The 19,948-nt window shown below is 43.0% G+C and overlaps 1 protein-coding gene and 2 long non-coding RNA genes across 13 annotated transcripts in view; 2 read left to right on the top strand and 1 right to left on the bottom strand.

Annotated features, from left to right (window-relative positions):
* Nucleotides 1-4,688, top strand: part of kcnq5a (potassium voltage-gated channel, KQT-like subfamily, member 5a) — an 88,945-nt gene extending 84,257 nt beyond the window's left edge. For all 10 annotated transcript variants that reach the window (XM_072703321.1, XM_072703318.1, XM_072703322.1 and 7 more), the window contains 3 exons: nucleotides 542-673; nucleotides 2,146-2,269; nucleotides 3,093-4,688. In XM_072703321.1, the coding sequence (XP_072559422.1) occupies nucleotides 542-673; nucleotides 2,146-2,269; nucleotides 3,093-4,016 (1,180 nt within the window). In that variant the 3' untranslated portion in view covers nucleotides 4,017-4,688. The remainder of the gene's footprint in view (nucleotides 1-541; nucleotides 674-2,145; nucleotides 2,270-3,092) is intronic.
* A 10,219-nt stretch (nucleotides 4,689-14,907) lies between these two features.
* On the top strand, nucleotides 14,908-16,622 carry LOC140581300 (uncharacterized). 2 transcript variants are annotated; one of them, XR_011984364.1, is made up of 3 exons: nucleotides 14,941-15,800; nucleotides 16,040-16,112; nucleotides 16,505-16,622. It is a non-coding gene; the product is annotated as an uncharacterized lncRNA (long non-coding RNA). The 2 variants fall into 2 exon arrangements; XR_011984363.1 differs by having other exon boundaries at nucleotides 14,908-15,800; nucleotides 16,040-16,622.
* A 2,541-nt stretch (nucleotides 16,623-19,163) lies between these two features.
* Nucleotides 19,164-19,634, bottom strand: LOC140581301 (uncharacterized). The gene is made up of 2 exons (XR_011984365.1): nucleotides 19,494-19,634; nucleotides 19,164-19,325 (listed from the first exon to the last, which is right to left on the bottom strand). It is a non-coding gene; the product is annotated as an uncharacterized lncRNA (long non-coding RNA).
* Nucleotides 19,635-19,948: the final 314 nt, after the last annotated feature.

Below are 19,948 nucleotides of genomic sequence, written 5' to 3'. Positions count from 1 at the left end.
AGACCTGGAGTTATCGGACAGGGCTCAGGGTTTTCTGTGGAGCCGTTAGTGTGAAGTAGCTCAGCAGATCCTGAGCATTTGGCCACATGGCTGAACTCCGACATGAAGCGGGAGCAGAAACACGATGAAGGGCTGAGGTTACAAGGCTGGCTGGTGATGGGCAACCTGTCTGGGTCCCTGTTAGCATTAACTTCGCATCTTCCAGAGCACCATACATCCTCTTAACCACACTGGGCACTTTCTTTGATGCATTTCACTACGTGTTGTACTTTGTATAACGATGTATGTGACAATTAAAGAATCTTGCATCTTGGCTGCAGCCCCTGACCCTTGTAGCATCAGGCCCCAGGATTGTCGACAGGTAGCAAACGAATGAGTCTGAATACCCCCCTTGAAATTCGCTTCAGCCCCCTCCCCGCCAGTCGCCAAATTCCCCTCTGCAGGGGTGACCCCCGCAGTCAGCAAAATGTACAGAGAGTTGCTAAACGCCGAATAAAATTTATTTCTGCCCCGTACCTAATTGTATTCCCCCCTCCCGCAGGATAATGAAGTTCCACGTTGCGAAGAAGAAGTTCAAGGAGACTCTGCGTCCGTACGACGTGAAGGATGTGATCGAGCAGTACTCTGCGGGCCACCTGGACATGCTGTGCAGAATCAAGAGCCTGCAGAGCCGGTGAGCCCCCCCCCCCCATCTACATAAGGCCAGACACAGCTGTAGGTGAACGACACACACTGGCCTTCAGAGCCACTGGCCCTGCCTTTGAAACACGCCTCTGAATGAGCTTTAGCCCGAAGAGCCATGGGGTTGAGGCTCGTTCCTCTGGACACTGTGTTTGATGCTCATTCACGGGTCCATTTCATGTGGCCCCTCCTCCCGACAATCAGCTCCGGGCCCCCATCCTCTCACTCTCTAATCTCCTGGCACATCCCTCAGACACAGGGGCCTCATATTTTAATGACCTGAGGGCCACTGGCTAGGAGACCTTCTCCCAAGCCGGACACTTGAGCTATTTTTTGAGGCAAAATTGAAACGAGGATTAAAATGATTTAGCTCCAATAATTGCTAATCAGGGCCTATAGCGGGGATTAGTGGGTGTGGGGGGGGGGGGGGGGGGTGGAGATGGGGAAGCAAAATATAGATGATCTGCAGGCCAGATTTAAAAATGGATTAAAAACATGGCCGGCCGTATAAAACCATCTCTGGTAGTTTGAGACCTTGGCAGTAACGCAAACACCTGTGACCTCCTGACGACTCGTGCCTGGGGGGTAACTTACTAAACGTCTTTTCGTTCTAGGTTTTAACATAGTTAGTAGCTTTGGCACATTGGACACATAAATATTTTGTAAAAATTAATATGATTTAACAGTCAATGTGTGTCTGGAAAGCTGACGGTACATTACGTTATGTTACGTCGCGTTACGTTATGTTACGTCGCGTTGCGTTACGTTACGTTGCGTTACGTTATGTTACAGTACGTTACGTAGTAGTGGTTGATATGTGCTCGGTTTTGACAGTCGTGCTGTTTAGAATCTGGGTGATAAACCAGATCCTACAAAAAGGCACAACAGCACAGCTTTTCCTGGGCATTGATCCCTGCAGTCCTGAGTCACCTGGGTGTCCGTCGTGGGGATGCAGTGTGGTTAAACACCTGGTGGATGTTTGCGCATCTTAATTACCGCACCATCACGCCACCACCGGATATAATCCCTGTTCCCACCAAATACCAGACGTCCGGTGACTCACACCATTATAGACGGCTGTTACGCCCTCAGAATTATAAATGCTGTATTAAGAGGATCACATTAACATTTCACTAACTGGTACATTCATCCTGAATCTTTCTACCTTCTCTGTAATGTAAAGAGAGATTCTGAAATGGCAACTTACAGCCTGCTAGCTAATGACAGATTCCCCTCTCCCCTTTCCCTTTAGAATGTAGTGTTTACCATCACTGAGGTTTTGGGGCATCCTGTTGGCAACAAACAGTCACTACACTGGGGGGGGGGACAAAATGACATTTTGAATGGAGCATCCAGAGACAACAATCCTGCCCCAATCGGCATGTGTTGCCCATCGGGGGGCAGCGTGACTGACAGCCATGTGACACCTGTGTGACTGGGCCACACTCTCACCCCATGCCATAGGGTGGACCAGATTCTGGGCAAGGGGCAGGTCCCTGTGGACAGGAAGAGGGAGAAGCTGCTGTCGGAGAGCGAGGTCCTGGACGACGTGAGCATGCTGGGACGGGTCTGCAGGGTGGAGCGGCAGGTGAGCGAGAGCGGGGCGAGTGGGCAGCACCACCCATGCGTAACGATGTTCAGTCACGTTAAACACTCTCTTAGGTTAGTTTCGGGTGCCTCTAGTCTTCCGTGACTCGCTAAGCCTGTCTTGCACAGCTTAACCAAGCACAGCAGTAGGCTCGAGGGTCCAACTGCAATTCCCCAACTGGGATATGAACCTCCATTAAAACTGGTTCTTTACCAGTGGCATGTACAGAAACAATGTGCTCAAATCAGCGGGGATTATAACTCATATTCAGCCTGTATATGAGTAGCTGTAGTTTAATTTGAAATCCATCTTAGTTTTATTTAGTTTTTGGTGTGGCTCTATCAGTTCTTTTTTTCTTTTAATTTTAAAGATATTTTAATTTTTTGTATATAATATGTTTTAGTAGTTTTATTTTTAGGGACAGACAATCAGAGATATTTTTGCATCTGATCTTTAGATAATCCTACATGAATACATAGGACACATTATATGCTAACGTCCTCTAAATGAGCAAAACATGTTAATTAAAGATAATTAAATCATTACTTCAGCTAAACAGCATTAAAAAAAACAGTGATGGAAAGTATTTGACGTTTGTTTTTTAATTATTTGTTAGTGTCAGAAGCAATATTTAGAGTTTTTTTTAGTTGTACTTTTTCATTTATTTTCATATCTTATTTTATCTCAGGTTATGAAAATGTTTTCTTATGGTTTTAGTTTTCATTAGTGATAATATCCGTGCTGTAAACAGACCCCAGTGAGGTGATGTTTTCTGACCAGTCAGATGAGTCCGTCTCCCAGTAAGTCCCTCCTTGGCCTGCAGGTCCAGTCCATTGAATCGAAGCTGGACTCCCTCCTGGACGTCTACAGGCAGGTGCTGCGTAAGGGCTCGTCCTCGGCGCTGACCCTCTCCTCCCTGCCGCTCTTCGAGCTGGAGCAGACGTCCGACTACCAGAGCTCGGTCCTCACCAAAGACACGTCCAACTCCACCCAGGACAGCAGCCTCTCCCCCAGCTCCAACCTGCCCCGCGGCCTGCACCTCATCCTGGCCCCCAACGAGCTGAGCCTCAACCTCCACAGCGCCCCCGTCTCATTCAGCCCCTCAGCAATGCCCCCAGGCTCCGAGGGCCCCGCCCCACCCATATTGACACCTAATAACCTCTCGGGGGCCTCGTTCCCTAGCCTGGTCCGGCCCCCACCTCCGCCCTCCGCACCCACGACGCTCCAGCTGCCCGCTACCCTTGCGCCCCATCGCATGGTCACCGACGCCCCCGACAGTGCCCAGCCCTGCCCAAGGGCGGCCCCCTTGGGGGTGCAGCTTAGGAGCAAATCTGGCGCCAAAGACGAGGTCTCTTGGCGGAGGCACATGAGCCTGGAGATTGACCCCCTGACACCGGCCGGCCACACCCTGGGCAAGTCCCTGTCAGCGCAGGACTTGATGCAGCGGGGACCAGCCGATTGCCCTCCCCACCTTTCCCACACCAGTAGCAGCAGCAACAATTCCAGTGGCAGCTGCCGGGATGCGGCGGGCCGCTGGGAGGAGGCTCAGCTCTTCATCAGCGACAGGGACCTGGACACGCCAGCAGGGGGCGCCTTTGAGTTCTTGTCAGGGCGGACTTCAGATGTCACTGGTACCTCAGAGCTGTTGAGGACAGGAGCCAGCGATTCCTCCCACAGCGTGTTCGGCGGCCCAGCTGCTGAAGGCAGCTCCGAGTCACTTAGCATGCCCCACGTACGGCTAAAATAACACGCCCACCCCGCCCCCGTCACATGCTGCACGGCACGGGCTTGGAGGCCACGCCTCTCTCTGATGAGAAACAGACTGGGGGCAGAGTCACAGAATGGGCAGGCTGACATTCCTGTCAGCGCCCGGTTTTTAAATTTGTTCATCACCGAAATGTACTGCTCGTCCACCTCTGGATCTTCTCCCACATATCACTGCATGGACTATCCTATAAAACAGCGGTTCCCAATCCGGTCCTCAGGGACCCCCAGGCAGTCCATGTTTTTCCTACCAGGACCTGGGAGGGAGCAGAAATGTGTGCTGTCTGGTTGGAAGCTGGGCGAAAGCAAAAACGTGGACCGACTGTGGGTACCCGGAAACCGGACTGGGAAGCACTGGTTTTTAAAAAAATAAATAAAAGCAGGGAACAGAAGGGGGGAAGTGGGGGGTGGGAGGTGATGGCCATGGGTACGCCTGAATGAACGAGACGAGGAAAGGCCACGGCATGAGTGAACGAAAGTCCCGCATGTGCTCTGCATGTCCAAACGAATCCACGCAGTGGCGTTTACATTAAGGCTCAGTCATGTACAGAGGGTGCAGTGGACCTTGGACCCCCTCCCCCCAAGGGTGTCTGTGGCATTAAGGGGCGACAGTATGGTGAAGTACCATGTCAAAGGGGGTGGGGGCCTGGAGGGTGGGCGGGGTGGGGGGGGGGTGACAATGCCTGTGGGTAACTCGTGTGTTTACACATATGACCACCTTACAGTATATGCAGGTCTGGTTTCACACCAGAGACAGAAGTCATAGCTCTAAATGATTCGGCTTCCTATTACCCGTCATCAGAGCATTGATTTGATCAGCAGAATACGGTACCTTACTGTCAGGTGCACTCAGACACAGCAGTTTGGCTTCAGCAGGAAATCAATCAGGACTGTATACGTTCTTCACATTACCAGCTGCAAACTAAAACGCTCCAGACCGAAACAAATCTCTACTTGACAGATTCTTATTTTTATTTGTTTCTACTTAATATTTTTGGATGTCACAATAGCTTTTCTTTAACAGATCTAACATGCTGTAGAATGTATATATCAACATGTTAATATGTATATGACACTTTTTTTTTTTTAGCTCTAGTTGAGATTTTACAGAAGAATCATCAGCTCTCATTCTATCGAGAGCAGTGGCCGGTACGAGTTGCGTAAGCACAAATACCCGGGAGGAGGCACGCATTTACACGACATCTACAGAAATCTGAAAAGGAGGAGTCCAGTGCTGTTTCTGATGTGTGCGCTTTAGTCTGCTGCTTTAGCCGATGTACAAAGTATCTGTTCCTTTAATGTCTTAATCCCTTATTTTACTAAAATGTTTTACGGTGCATTTCTCACATATGAAAATGATTACATGTCTGTCCTCATCCTGGCAACTGATTGTAAAAAAAAAAGCCCCAAACGTCAGTTGTTATTTTTTTTATTTTTGCGAAACAATCTGATGCATCAGTTAATCATATAACAACTTATGTGACCCCCCCTTCCCTCCCGGGTAATATATTCCACAGAGAAGGCCTTAAAATTGCACGCTTTTAAATATTAAGTATCCAACCTTATTTATTTCAAGGAGCTACGTGTGCATACAAGGTATGTAAAGCCTGAAATGTAAATGAAATTGCAAAATTGACTTTTATTCTCATACTTCAATAAACCAAGGACATCAAAAGGTATGCTTTGGGGGCTATTATTTTGCAAAACCCAAAGCAACGTCATTTTCTTGTGCGTTTACTATAGTAATTTTACATTAATTTACCCAGAACTGCCCAAAAGGGGGGAGAAAGGAGAAGACTTTCAGGGGCCCAAACACTAGAGAGGGGGCATGTATGTGTGAGCTTGGATAATGGTTGCTTTTGTTTGGGGGGGAGCATTCAGTAGAATTTCAGGGGCTTTCTGGCTCTGAGTTTACTGTACTAATACCATTCTAGATTATTTGATGTATTTCAACAATATATAATGTCAATGTCAGTCATTATAGAGAGAGAGAGTAATAGGATACTAACGTGTATCCTAGATGTAGAACAGCTTCTGTTCATTTATGTACAGTACTGTGAAATGTTCACATGAGGGCGCTGTTGTTCTGTGTATATGCCCCGTGTCCAAGTTTTCTCTTTACTTTTTTATGTTACTTAATTTTCACCCTGTATCTTGGGTTTACTTTGTTTTTGTTTTGTGTTTTTACATTTCTTGCACCCATCGCTCAAACAAGACGGAAAAAAAATCAAAATCCATTACAACTGAACTGTTTATCCCTGACAAGGCCACTGGGGGGTGCTGGAAACTGTCATAAGCATCACATGGCACAAAGAAGGTGTACACCCCCAAATGGAGTGAAACACTGAATTTTTTATCCAGAACTAGGTTTTTTATCCAGAACTAGGTTGAAACTGTGCTAGATTCACGGCGCAAACAATAATCTGGCATAATCGCTATATTATTGTAATATGAAATATATTGAGAACTGGAAGTCTATCAAAATGTCAATTAACTCTAAAAATAGGTTTTCGATTATATATATATATATATATATATATATATTATATATATATGATGCAAACAATAAAAATTTCATTTAATAAATAATAAATAAATATTATTTATAAAATAAATAAAAAAAAATAAGGACTAAAAATACAATAAATTGTTCGGAAAAAAAAGAAATACAGCAGAACCTTGGGACTCGAAGGCCTCTAACTCCATCAACTCGGACATCGAACGGGTCTGTTGAATTTTTTTCGACTTGTATCTCGACCTAAATCTTGGAACTCGATTGTTCATGTAAAACGTGTATGGGTGGAGACGAATTCGGACCATCGAGAAAAACCTAGGAGCAACTCGACATAAAACTCGGAACACGACAAGACAAAGCAGACCTGCTAAAACATGTTCGGATCGAAGGTATCTCCCGTTCCAAACAACAACCCCCCCCCCCTCTCCACCTGCAATTTCCAGAATGCCATCAGCTCACCTCAGTACAGGTAAAGTGCTCATAAATTATCGTTTATTTCATGTTTATAGCTTTTGCATGTGTCATTTGTCATGTGTAGGTATTAACATTGATTGTTAATGCTTTTTATCATTACGTAGGTAGAAGGATTTAAATAGGCAGTTATTAGGGGGTCTGGAACAGATTAAATTCATTTATATTATTTCTTATGGGAAATTCGATTTGGACCTCGACCAAATAATAATCGATACTTTATTGATTCCCGTGAGGAAATTGTCTTTACGCCTCCCTCAACTCGCTCTTCGTAGAGTAAGCTGTCCGCAAAGGACATCAGTCAGCCTTGCTCAAGGACCCGCAGACATGCTGAGGTTCGGTTTGAACAAGTGACCCTCTGATTACAGGCATGCAGGTTTAGCCCACTGAGTCACACTCTGCGACGCGTAAATCAACCAGCCTTCTGGAATTAATTAAATTCGTGTTCCAAGCATGGGCGTAAATTACGGGGGGATAATCATGTTTCCCCCCTAATGGGTGGAGACCTCAACCCCCACAACGTTCCAGCCAAAGTTACGCCCTTGGTTGCAAGGTACCATCGTACCTAGTGGCTTTTACATAAAATCACGACATATTCACTATACGATTTATTGTCTGCGAAGTGAATGTTTAATGTAAAGGTGAATGAAGCTTGCTTGTCAGTGTGTACTTTATACATACTGATGTGCTATCACAAAAAAAATAACCGCTGAAACCATGCCAAGTGCAAACATTGTAGTAAACAATCACCTGAAATGCCCATTTTGTTCATAAACCATCGTTAATTATCCTTGCTCAGATCGTCAGAAACATAACTTCCCAGAATAAAATGCTATTGCTTTATCGTACATGCAACATATTTGATGTCACAGGTACATCTAAAAATCTGTAGATTAACAAAACTTTTCTGCCTAAAATCTATGAAAATTTGAGGCGATCCTCAAATGTTTAGCTGTAACTTGAGTCTATTTCTCCCAGTAAGGTCAGTGAATATTGATATGGAAAAATACGAAACAATAATAATAATAATAATAATAATAATAATAATAATAATAGTCGCTTTGCTTATTCAACGGGCCAATTCTCGCCTGCCACGGGGGAGGCTGGGTTTCCATTCGCTTGCTGTAAATCGCTTTAGATAAAGTCATCTGCCAAATGAATAAATGTAAACTCCAACAAGTGAAAACAGTCACACGCATTGTGGCACCGAACTGGCAATAATTTAACAATTAATGAGTTCGTCCCTGATCCATCACAACATTTTATTGTACATAGATAAAGCCTGAAAATACATATAAGTAAGCCGAAAGAAACATAGTATATTTAAAATCATATTTAAGATAACACAATCAGACCTTGCTGTAATACCTGTCACGCTCCATTCTCAGATTGTTCGATTGTACTTTATGGGCAACGCCCGAAAGCTTCACGAAGCTTCACCGGCCCATCACTGGCTTTTTATAACATGACCACATTAAAAGTGTGTTTCCTGTGTTGCTGAAGGACATGTGTTTTTCTTCCAGTGGGTACTAGAGGGTAAAAACATAAAATCATCAAATATTTGAGAGAGATTTGCTCACCTCAACACAATACAGAGACTCTGTGTGATATCGCACACTGCTACATGATTAGCATTATGTGTTATGCTTTAAATGGCGTTTTACCTATACTGAATGACACAGATGAACGGACAAAATTTACTTAAGTTTTAAAATGTTTTTAGATACAAATTGAAGCCCATTATTCTCTGTATTGTTGCAATCATTAACACAATTATCCTCTAATCCCGCCCCGACTGCTATAACGGGCTACGATGCTTATTTTAAACACACAAAATAGGGACAAGGTTAAAACATAGCGCCCCCCGAAGTTCATGACCCTCCCCTGTGGTCGGAGCTTTCACCCTATAGCTAATCTTTTGCAGAACTACTCTGAAAGGGAGGTCCAACGCCCATCCAGCACTATGAGGCTTCTCGCGCCTAAACACCCCTGATACGAAGCGGCCGTGCCCTCCTAACCCCGCCAGTCCTACTGTACCACACCGGAACCTGACCCTACAGCCCGCTATCTAGCTTCACTGCCAGCACCCAACTCCCTGAACCCCCGAGTGCTGAGCTTAACAGGGCATTTCTGATCAAGCGCCACATTCCCCCCCCCCGCACATTATCCATTCTACCTCTTTTAATAACGCACCCCTGACAGCCCAGGTGTAGCCACTTAATTAATCGCTACCTTCCACACAACCCCCCCCCCCCCCTCCCCACACACACACACACACACAATATTTTTTTGTAAGAATTGTTACATTTAAAAAATAAAATAAAAAACCCTCTGTCATTAAAATATTAATCGGGACACTTTACAGCTTAATAATTCCTTAATTTAATAGTTTACCAGCCAAATATGTCTGGGTAAAAAATGTTATTAGTTGGTACGCAGTTTTTTTTCCAGGTTTTGTTAATAAGCCCCAAGAGCTGCGTTAGCAATAACAATCTGAATAGCAGTTTAATTCAGCAGCGCAGAATAACCGATAAAGGCAAAAAAAAGATGTTTATCAGTTTTGCTGAATCCACTGTTTGCAAAAGCTCTGGATCAGCTGCTTTTTATTCCAAAGCATTCCTCAGCTTAATTGCTCAGTTTGCGGTTAATGATGTGTACCATATATTAAGAATATATACGTGTAAGTTCCCTGTATTGGTTAAACGATTGAAAGATGGATGGATATACTAGTAGTCATCTGATTGTACATCAATACATCGAGATTTTTGTTTTTTTAATTATTATTTCAACAAAACACAGAAATCGAGATGCAGGAAGAATGTGGGTCATTTTTACTGCAAAAACTGCATACTGTGGCGAGAGAAGAAAGGACAAGGAGATGGTTTCTTCGTCAGAGGAAAAAAACAGGACGTTATTTATTAGATATGACAGGAAAACAATTCTGGTTGCCACCAAGAGAAATGTGGCACGCTTAAACTCCAGCCGGAAGAAAAATAAATGTTCAAAAGAAAAGCACATCTGTAATGAAAATTCTGCCAGACTAAGAACCCACTACAGTATCTGTTTGCAAAACGGTTGCTTTGGCTTATACACGAACAAGCATAAAGTAACAAACACGATAAGAAAAATCATCAGAAGAGCAAAGACGGGGCTAATAGAAAGGCAATAACGGGAAATGAACGGCAATATATCAAAATAGCGGCGACAGATTTGCTAAATTCAAGGGTTACAATGGCAAACAAAAAAGTCACAAAACACTGCATAACACAAAAACAGCAAAATGACAACACAAGAACAGCAAGATAATGTAGGCTACTGAAACACGTCAATGTCGTATCACTGCAAGTCAGGGGCGTTGCTAAACAATTTTGGGCCCCATGAAAGCATATCATATTGGGCCCCCCAGTCCAGTTGTTTTCCCCATTTATTAGGCCCCCTGTCACTTATAGGGGCCCTTGGAATTGTCCTAACTCCCTCCTTACAGTGCCTCTGTTCCAGTTTATGGAATTGTATTTTTCAATCATTTTGAAAGCTTATAGTTTACTGTTTTGCATGTGGTGACGAACACACAAAATAATCACATACATATAGTTTTTTGTGTAAAAATATTAGAATGGGAAACTACCTAATCTATTTTGACCAACAAGAATAAAACACCTGAAAATTATGCCAAATGATGACAATTGTACAAAACCATCTGCGTATATGTACTAAAGCATTTGGTAATTTGTGTGAAACAATGAAAAATTATGTTCTGCTGTGCAGAAGTGACATTATGATGTGGGGATTACACCTGTTGTTTTGCAAATGTTTCCATTTGAGAAATGCTTCAAAGCAATTGAGAAAAATCGTAAGACCTGTATACCGGCCCAGCAGGAGGACAGGACACGATGATGGGCGGGTGGAATGTATATTTATCCCGGTAAGGGAGACGAAAAATGTCTCATCCAGTGATGGAGATAAACGACAATAAGAGCAATTTTAGCGGTAGCTCAAAGGAAATACATGAAAACGAAATATCGGATGTCAGCTATACAAGCAGCTAGGAGCGGTAGGAAAAAAGTTGTATAAAAGTTTTAAGTAAAAAAAAAATAAAAATCTCATAGTTGCTGTTTATGACCAAGTTTTATTAGATAATGTTTATAAATGCAGGTATTTCCTTTTGGTTAAATTAGTTTCATCAGAGACATCGAAACGTGTTCGCGAGTGAATGCACAAGCGGCTGCTTAGCAAAAGTTAGCAGGGATGACACGCAAATTCATGCGGTTCATCCTTTCTGGGGCGATCGATTGCCCCAGGTACAGTACACTGTCTGCAGACCCTGCTCGCTGATCCTCAAGTGTACGTCGTTTCACACAAAAGCGCTTGCAAAATAATTTATGTGAAGTTATTCGCGGAAATCACAGTTCACCATAAACTTGCGTATGACTCACTAAAGGTCTAACCATTTCCATTGAAGGATGACCTCACACCTGGAGTGACACCCAGTCCTGAAACTCGGCATGTGAGACCCACAGAAGTAAATATCTTCAGAAGTGAGTCTCTTCTTATAGGAATAAATGGGACTTTTTGCCAGCATTTAATGAACATGATTCTTAATTTCAGGTACCTGAGTAACTGGCGTTTTCCAAATTAATGCCATGTCATTCTTATGCCCTGACAGCAAACATGGTGGGGGTTAGAATTATGACTGACACAAACGCTATGTACCGCTGCGTTATCAGCGTTAATATTTTTGCTATTGTAAGAGTTTAATTTGGCTATGTTATGTTGATGGGGAACTTCTCTGAACTTGCGGATGGAGCGCAAGGGTGAGATGAGAGGCGGAGGAGAGAGAGAGTTGGCGCGGGAGCGGGAAGCAGGGGTGCCGAGCGGGGAAGTTCTGTACTTTTAAGAAGGAGAGTAAACATATGATTATATTCCAATAAACATCGCCTGCCTCCTTTATAACCACGAAGCCAGAACGAACCCCAGCGACAGGCAGGGGCGTTTCTAGGATTTTCATTTAAGGGGGGCTCAGCCCCCATAGATGTTTAACACATATTTGGCTTGTTCAGAATCGGTACTCAAATGAGTCTTCCTGATTCCTCATAAATAAGAGAGTAGGTTCTACATTCAACCCCTTAAAACTTTATATCTACTAGGCTATTTATTCTAATTCAAATATATAAACAAACATTGTTTTAATGTAATTAAACAAAACATCTTTTTTATATCATTCTTTTTTTGTTTCTATTCATTAAAAAAGTAACTTTTTCTAAATCAGAGTGACAAAAAACGCTACTCTAAGGCTAATAAATGTTTTTCACGATCTGGGACATTATTTAATACAATATTTATTACAAAAAAAACAGGATTTTTCTATCTCTGTAAATCACACTGCTATAGTTAAAACGAGTGCATTGAATGCTGTCTGTCACTGTTTTTAATCATTTATGTGCATAACTCTATGGCAGTTAATGCCATGCACTGTATAATGTTTTATATAGACAGTTAGGTTTTCCAATTAAAACAGCACCATTGTTTTATAAAGTAGACTATAGGTTAATAGGGTAAGTATTAAGGGCTTCCTTTTCGCTAGAGCAGTGGTTCCCAACCTTTTTTAACTCACGGCCCACACAGCCAAACACATGTTTCCGCGGCCCACTGCAAAAGAATTTAAACGATCCCGCTTTTTGTGTCGGGTTAACTAAGTACTCGGAAGCAAGGCTGTTAATTGTCTTTATTGAATAAACTGGTAATGTATTGAATAAACAGAAAATATACATAACGGATCAGCAAGCCCCCACAGGCTCGGGTTGACATTTCGAAAACGGGAAAACGAAGTCCAGGCAGAGGTCGGCAGCGGGTAGAACGTCAGCGAGCCGAAGAGCCGTCAGAGGGAACAGGCAGAGCTGGGTTGAAACGAGCAGTCAAAACCGAACGAAAACCACTGCGCTAATAGAAACAGCTGGTGTGATGACATAACACAGCGAAATTTTTGTCATTTTTTGTAAACTGTACTTATGAAAAAGGACTGCACTGATGCAGATATAACAATTTATCGAAAAACACACACCTTGGCTTAATCCTCGCTCTGTGATGCCGCAGTCTGTGATGCTTCAGTTGAAGACCGCACTGAAAGACGTTGCGGAGCCGAAGTCTGCCGCCGTTTTCATATGAAATTTAAAGGGGACGTGGCCGATCACCAATTTGTGTAAAGTTTATGGAGAATTTTTAGGGGGGCTGAGTACAAATGTTAGGGGGGCTAAAGCCCCCCTAAAAATGGCCTAGCGACGCCCATGGCGACAGGTATAAAGGTATACCTGTGAGCAGGGGCGTAGCACCAAATTCTGGGACCTATGCACAAACAGTGCCCATGCCCCCCCCCCCCCAAAAAAAAAGAAGAAGAAAAAAAACACACAAGACTTCACTGGAATTTGGTTTTATTTGTAGAATGACTAAAAGCTATAACAGGAAATGTCACCAAAGGTAGCCTAACATCATAGGCCTGCATGAAAATTGAACACTTTTGCATTTGGCTGAAGAGAACAGCTTTTTATCAAGTAGCCTATTTATTATTATTACATAAAAGAAAAATGCCATTTCAGATTTCCACATTGACAAACTACTTTATAATGAAAGATAAACAAAACTTTTTTCATTAAAAAAAAGGGCAAAAAGAAAACACTGAAAAATGGCAATGGGCAAAAAGCTAAACACTGAAATTTATATGCCCACTGGGATACGCAGAAGTGCGGCTGTTTAGAATGTGAATAGCGATCTTCACGCGAAGGCGGTACTACACGCCCCCCATGCAGGTAAAACAAAGAAAGGTGACATGGTTTACTTTTTGCCGATTTAACCTAATTTTAAAAAACTTTAAATACCTCCGACAATGGACGTTTTGAAAAGAAGACAGATTACAGATTTAGCCAGCGCTTTTTCCATGATTCTACACGAACATTTCAGCGAGATATAAACTGAAATAGACGAGAAAGATACGCGGCATCGTGGAACCCAGGGGGTTAAGCAAACAAAAAAAAAATATTTAGACTTATCTAGACTACATCATGTTAAGCTATGTGTAATTTCGCGGTGGTATTGAAGTGTTTAATAATCACAGTTCATTTAATGTAGGCTATTTGCTTTCACATTTGGGCTCACCTTTCTTGGGGAAAAAGTTTGTAAGCCGTTGCTTTCCCTCATTTCTTTTTTTGATTCTTTCCTGCCTCTCTTTTCTTTTTTGAAAACCGGATTTAGCTTTCTTTGGCATCATCTTCCAGCACGGATTCAGCTGTTTCAGGCTTCAGCAGAATGACCGCTAAATTAAATGCGCCTAGTTAAAAAGCCCGATGAAGACCAAACCATCGCAAGGGGCAAGGGTGTTTGTCCTCAGCCACTGTAAGCTAGGACACAATTCAATCCGTCAACCGATTTATTTTCCCACAAATATTACATTTACACTAGTTAGCAACAATTATTGTGATCTTTGTATAATATTAATATTTAAAGGAAAATAAAATTCCAGATTACTTAGAGGCCCTCCCCCCACATGGGGCCCTGGTAACTCCCCTTCCCCCCCCCCCACTACGACGCCCCTGGTTCTGTCACTGGTGTCATAGTTCAGTTATGACAAAGAGTTCATTTATAATATATAATTGTTTTATTTATATGTAACTTAATTGTTAATAACTGTCGCTGCTATGCAGACTGCTCGTCCAAATTGCTGCTTTTTTACAACAGAGTTACTACACAGAACTGCATTGTATGTTTTTATACGGTGTTTTATGTCTTATGCTTCAGATTGTTTGCTGTTATAAAGTGAAAATTATTTTGGTACGCAACTTTTCTTCCCAGTTTTTGTTAATAAGCCCCAAGAGTTGCGTTAGCAATAACAATCTGAATGGCAGTTTAATTGTTCTGTTAGCCTACCAACAGCGCAAGGTGCCTGTTTATCAGACAGGCACCTTGTTATCAGAACTTGCTGTCACACCAACCACACTTTATTCTCCGATTGTTCAACGCCTTGCCGAAACTCACTAGGGGTCTATCAGGATTATAGCCTCGATTATTTTAGCCCCAACATCTACAAACTCCCCTGATGTAATCCTAATATATATATAGCACCTTATTTATAATCAACCGTTCGAAGCATTGGGACGGCGATCCACCGAGGCAGTGACGGCGAAAGGCGAAAATAAACACTGTTTTGCACGAAGTTGTTCTTTATATAATCCTGAAAAAGACCGCGCACAAAGCAACAATACACAAGGGCACAGAATGGTGCAGAAACACGGGGAAGTTACATTAAGGACAGCAAGGCACACAGCCGACCGTTCGGTTTGGCATCCATGGTTCGGCGCCGTAGCCTAATCGGGTTCATGGTCTATGATTTCTAGTCCTTGCGATTTCCACTTTTAAAAAGTTTTTCAGACCAGCTAACTTAGACGCAGAAACAGGCATAAAAGCATTTTCCCTGTGGGCGACACCCACGTGGAAGCTACAGACCATATCTATGGTTACAGACCATCAACAGCGAACTCACGCTTTGCACGTTATTTCCAGGTTGATGACGTAAAGCCACGTTCCGCCGTCTTATGGGTAGGTTGTGTGGGAGTGTTTTGGTTTCCCGACAATTTCTGATAGCGACGTGCCGTATATAAAAAGGCAGCTGTATGTAGATGTTCTTTTGAATTCGACTGTGATATGATGTGCGCCGAAATTACCCTGGTGTGACAGTTGATCCTGTAGTCAAGAGGAGAGCCGATGCACAAAAACAGCCGATTTTGAACTTGTGGGGTGAGCAGATAATTTATGTCATCCCGGAATACCTCTCATTTTTTCTCCCTCCCTATCTCACTCTCCGTCTCCCGCTCTCCCGTTTAGAGCGAAAAGTCTGAAACCCTGTTCCATTGTCTCGCTTTGATATTATTTTTTGCTATCGGTATAATTCTTTTTGTCATGACATCAAATTGTTCTCACACTGTATTCTTTCTGTTATTCTTTGTGTTATTGTGTTTTTTTTTTTTTTTTTACAGAAACTACACATACTGTACAACAGTTTGAAGGTTCCAGGCTGGGATGTTTTGTCTGGCTGAGGGTTTGATTCAGGTCTTGTGATTTTATGTCTTTGAATTCTTATGTTCATAGTCACATTATGACATAAGGAAAGGAGGAGCACACATGCTGATTTTGTATGTGAGTCACATGTATGTAAGGTATCCTGGAACTCTCTCTCACTCACTCACTCACTCACTCACACACACACAGTCAGAAGGCTATCAAAGCTGGATTTAGAGAACTGGTTCTAGTGGGTCAGAAATCAGTCACTAACTCATACTCCTGCAATCATCCAGTGCTTGGACTTCAGCATTTAACCATGTGCCTTGTTAGAACCTGAACATTCAGTTCATATTTAGACAGCAAGTTGTTTCCAACTTTATTTTAAATTAATTTGTAAAGTGCAATAAGAAGCTCTGGATTTTTTTCTCTCACAAACCCAGGTCGAGAGCTTTACCCAGATAACTGGGGCCCATGGATCGATGACTATGAACCTTCACTTGTGCTGGTACTGTAAAGGAATTGTGTCAGAAAGTAAAAGAAGGACCCGCCCGCATCGTTCATGAGTCTCTTGCTTTTTTAAAGTAAGGGTTAGTGGTAGTATGTCAACAACGGCAAGGAGCTCTTACAACATATATGGAAATTGCAACGATTTAGTATGGCTCCTGTGCAGGGCTGGACCAGTATTAAAAATCGGCTCTGGTGTTTCAGTCAGACAGGCACACTATACATGCATAACTACAATCATTTTTGCCGATTGACAGGTATTGTCTATGCCAGAATCAACACATTAGTAATTCAAAAGGAGTTTCTGAACAGTGCTGTGAAAAGATGTCATTCTTAAACAATTTGCATGGTAAAAAAAATCACAGGCGCATTAAATACGCACATATTGTAGAATATTACAACATCCTGAAAATTTTTCATTACATAGGCCCATGCGGAGGCGCCATCGCTAGTGTAAAAGTAGTACAGTCAGTCCCGCCATAATGAGTGATATCACAGTGCAAATCTGTTCTAATGCAATTGATATAATAGGACCCAAGACCAAAACAGCGTGAAATCGCATTTGTATTTGCAGGATTTTTAGTCTGAGAGAAAAGCATCACGCAAACTACAACGTGATATGGTCTTAGCAAGAAACATTACTTGCATGCAAAAACAGCTATACCAAGTGAATGATAACGATGTCCAAACTGGTTTTCAAATCTAAAAACATTGAACTTTTTGTACACACACTGCACAGGTTCTAGAGTACAAAGGAGTTCAGGTCTTGTGTATATAAGGAACTAAATTGCACAGCACCATCAGTGTCAGTACATCCATCCATCACCGTAACCGCTTAATCCCAACTGGGGTCATGGGTGGGACTGGAGCCTATCCTGGGAACAATGGGTGCAGGCAGAAACCAACCCTGGGCAGTCACCAACACACTCACAGGGCCAGCTTAGAGTCACCAGTTAACCTACCGTGCACAATTTTGGACTGGTGGAGGAAACCAGAGCCCCCGGTGGAAACCCACACGAACACAGGGAGAGCATACGAACGCCACACAGAAATAACTGAAACCTGTTGTGATAGTACAACTTAGGCTCATGTCTGAATAACACAAACGTGTGTGCCATGCCGAACGGGGAAGGCATGACCCAAATGCAGCTTGGTTCAAGGAAAACCTCTAGGGGAATTTATTTAGAAAGGAGAAGAGGTTCTGGGGCACTGACAAGTAACGATGACTGGACCGAGGAAAAACTTACACTCAATATGTTAGAATAACTGAAACTTATGCCAGAGTAACTGAAACCTGTCGTGTTAGGATAACATAAGCTCATTTTAGAATAACGGAAACTTGTGTGTCATGCCGTGCGAGGAAAGCCTGACACAAATGTAGCTTGGCTCAGGAAAAACAATTTCAGTGGAATTTATTTAGAGAGGAGGACAGGTTTTGGGGGTGATGACATGTAACAATGACTGAACCGGGGAATAACTTACACTCATTACGTTAGAATAACTGAAACCGGTCATTCTCATTTCAGAATAATGGACGTGCATGTTTCATGCTGAGTGGGAAGGCATGATCCAAATGCAGCTGGGTTCAGAGAAAACCTCTATAGGGGAAATTTATTTAGAAAAGAAAGGAGGTTTTGTGGGTGATGGCATGTAAATGACTGGACTGAGGAATAACTTACACTCATTACGTTAGAGCAACTGAAACCTGTCGTGTTAGGGTAACAAGTCATTTCTCTATAAGGAGGTTTTGGGGGCAATGACAAGTAAAAATGACAGGACCGGGTCAGGGTGGCGAGCAAGCATATGGCGTTAAATTAGTGCCAAAACCACGCGCGCATAGGCGCTCGCGAGCAGAAAACCCATGCTCTCTACGCGCTCGCGTTTGAACAGCACTCGCTCGCTCGGCGTTAAATTGGTGCCGAAAGTCGAACCACGCGCGCATGTGCGCTCGCGAGCTAAAAAAGATGTTTATCAGACAGGCACCTTGCCATCAGAACTTCCTGTCACACTAGCCACTTTATTCTCCGATTGTTCGAAGCCTTGCCGAAACTCACTAGGGGTCTATTAGGACTATAGCCTCGAGTATTTTAGCCCCAACATCTACAAACTCCCCTGATGTAATCCTAAAATATATATATAGCACCTTATTTATAATCAACCGTACGAAGCATTGGGACGTTCGGCAGACTGATCCACCGAGGCAGTGACGGCGAAAGGCGAAAATAAACACTTTTGCACGAAGTTGTTCTTTATATAATCCTGAAAAAGACCGCGCACAAAGCAACAATACACAAGGGCAGAGAATGGTGCAGAAACACGGGGAAGTTACATTAAGTACAGCAAGGTAGAGACCTGCGCGGGACGGATTTTTCAGTCCCGCTCCCGCAAGATTCTGTTGCGCTCCCGCAAAAAATATATATTATTTTTTCCCGCTCCCGCCCGCAATATTCAAGTTTTGTCCCGCTCCCGCCAGCAAAATCCCGCAGGTAAACATATAAGTAGTTTTATTTTTACCGCTTCTTCCCGCTACTCTGTTATTTGTTTCACTTGCTTCCCTTTTGAGTATATATAAAAAAGAAAAGGAAAATAAACAAATATGTTTCGTTTTATTTTAGTTTAATTAAATGGAATGATGAACGAGGAGCTTTTCAGAACATGCCATCCTGTCCAAGCACCAGGCTGATCCCGTCTTGGGGTGTCCAGTTACGTCTCCCGGCACTCAGAGCGCGGCAATTGTAGTTTCTGTAGACGATCCGCCTGTAAATTGTTATTATTTTAATTTAGTCGTTCTTGTTGCTTTTGTGCAGTAGATAAATGAGTAAACCTAATTGTTTTTAATAAATTAATTTTAAGATAATTACATTTTGCGGGAGTCCCGCGATTAATTATATTCTCCCGCAACTCGCACATACATGAGGACCTTACCGCCCGCACCCGCATTCACCCATCAAATCTTGTCCCGCGCCGCACTCGGTGAGTTGGGTCCCGCGGGTCTCTACAGCAAGGCACAGCCGACAGTTCGGTTTGGCATCCATGGTTCGGCGCCGTAACCTAATCGGGCTCATGGTCTATGAATAGTCCTTGCGATTTCCACTTTAAAAAAGTTTTTCAGACCAGCTAACTTAGACGCAGAAACAGGCATAAAAGCATTTTCCCTGTGGGCGACACCCACGTGGAAGTTACAGACCATATCTATGGTTACAGACAATCAACAGCGAACTCACGCTTTGCACGTTATTTCCAGATTGATGACGTAAAGCCACATTCCGCCGTCTTATGGGTAGGTTGTGTGGGAGTGTTTTGGTTTCCCGACAATTTCTGACAGCGACGTGCCGTATATAAAAAGGCAGCTGTATGTAGATGTTCTTTTGAATTCGACT

This window comes from Paramormyrops kingsleyae, chromosome 20 (genome assembly GCF_048594095.1).
Source record: "Paramormyrops kingsleyae isolate MSU_618 chromosome 20, PKINGS_0.4, whole genome shotgun sequence".
In the NCBI taxonomy this organism is placed as follows: Eukaryota; Metazoa; Chordata; class Actinopteri; order Osteoglossiformes; family Mormyridae; genus Paramormyrops; species Paramormyrops kingsleyae.
Note: the sequence above shows the minus strand (reverse complement) of the source record. Positions and strands in the feature narration are given on the sequence as shown.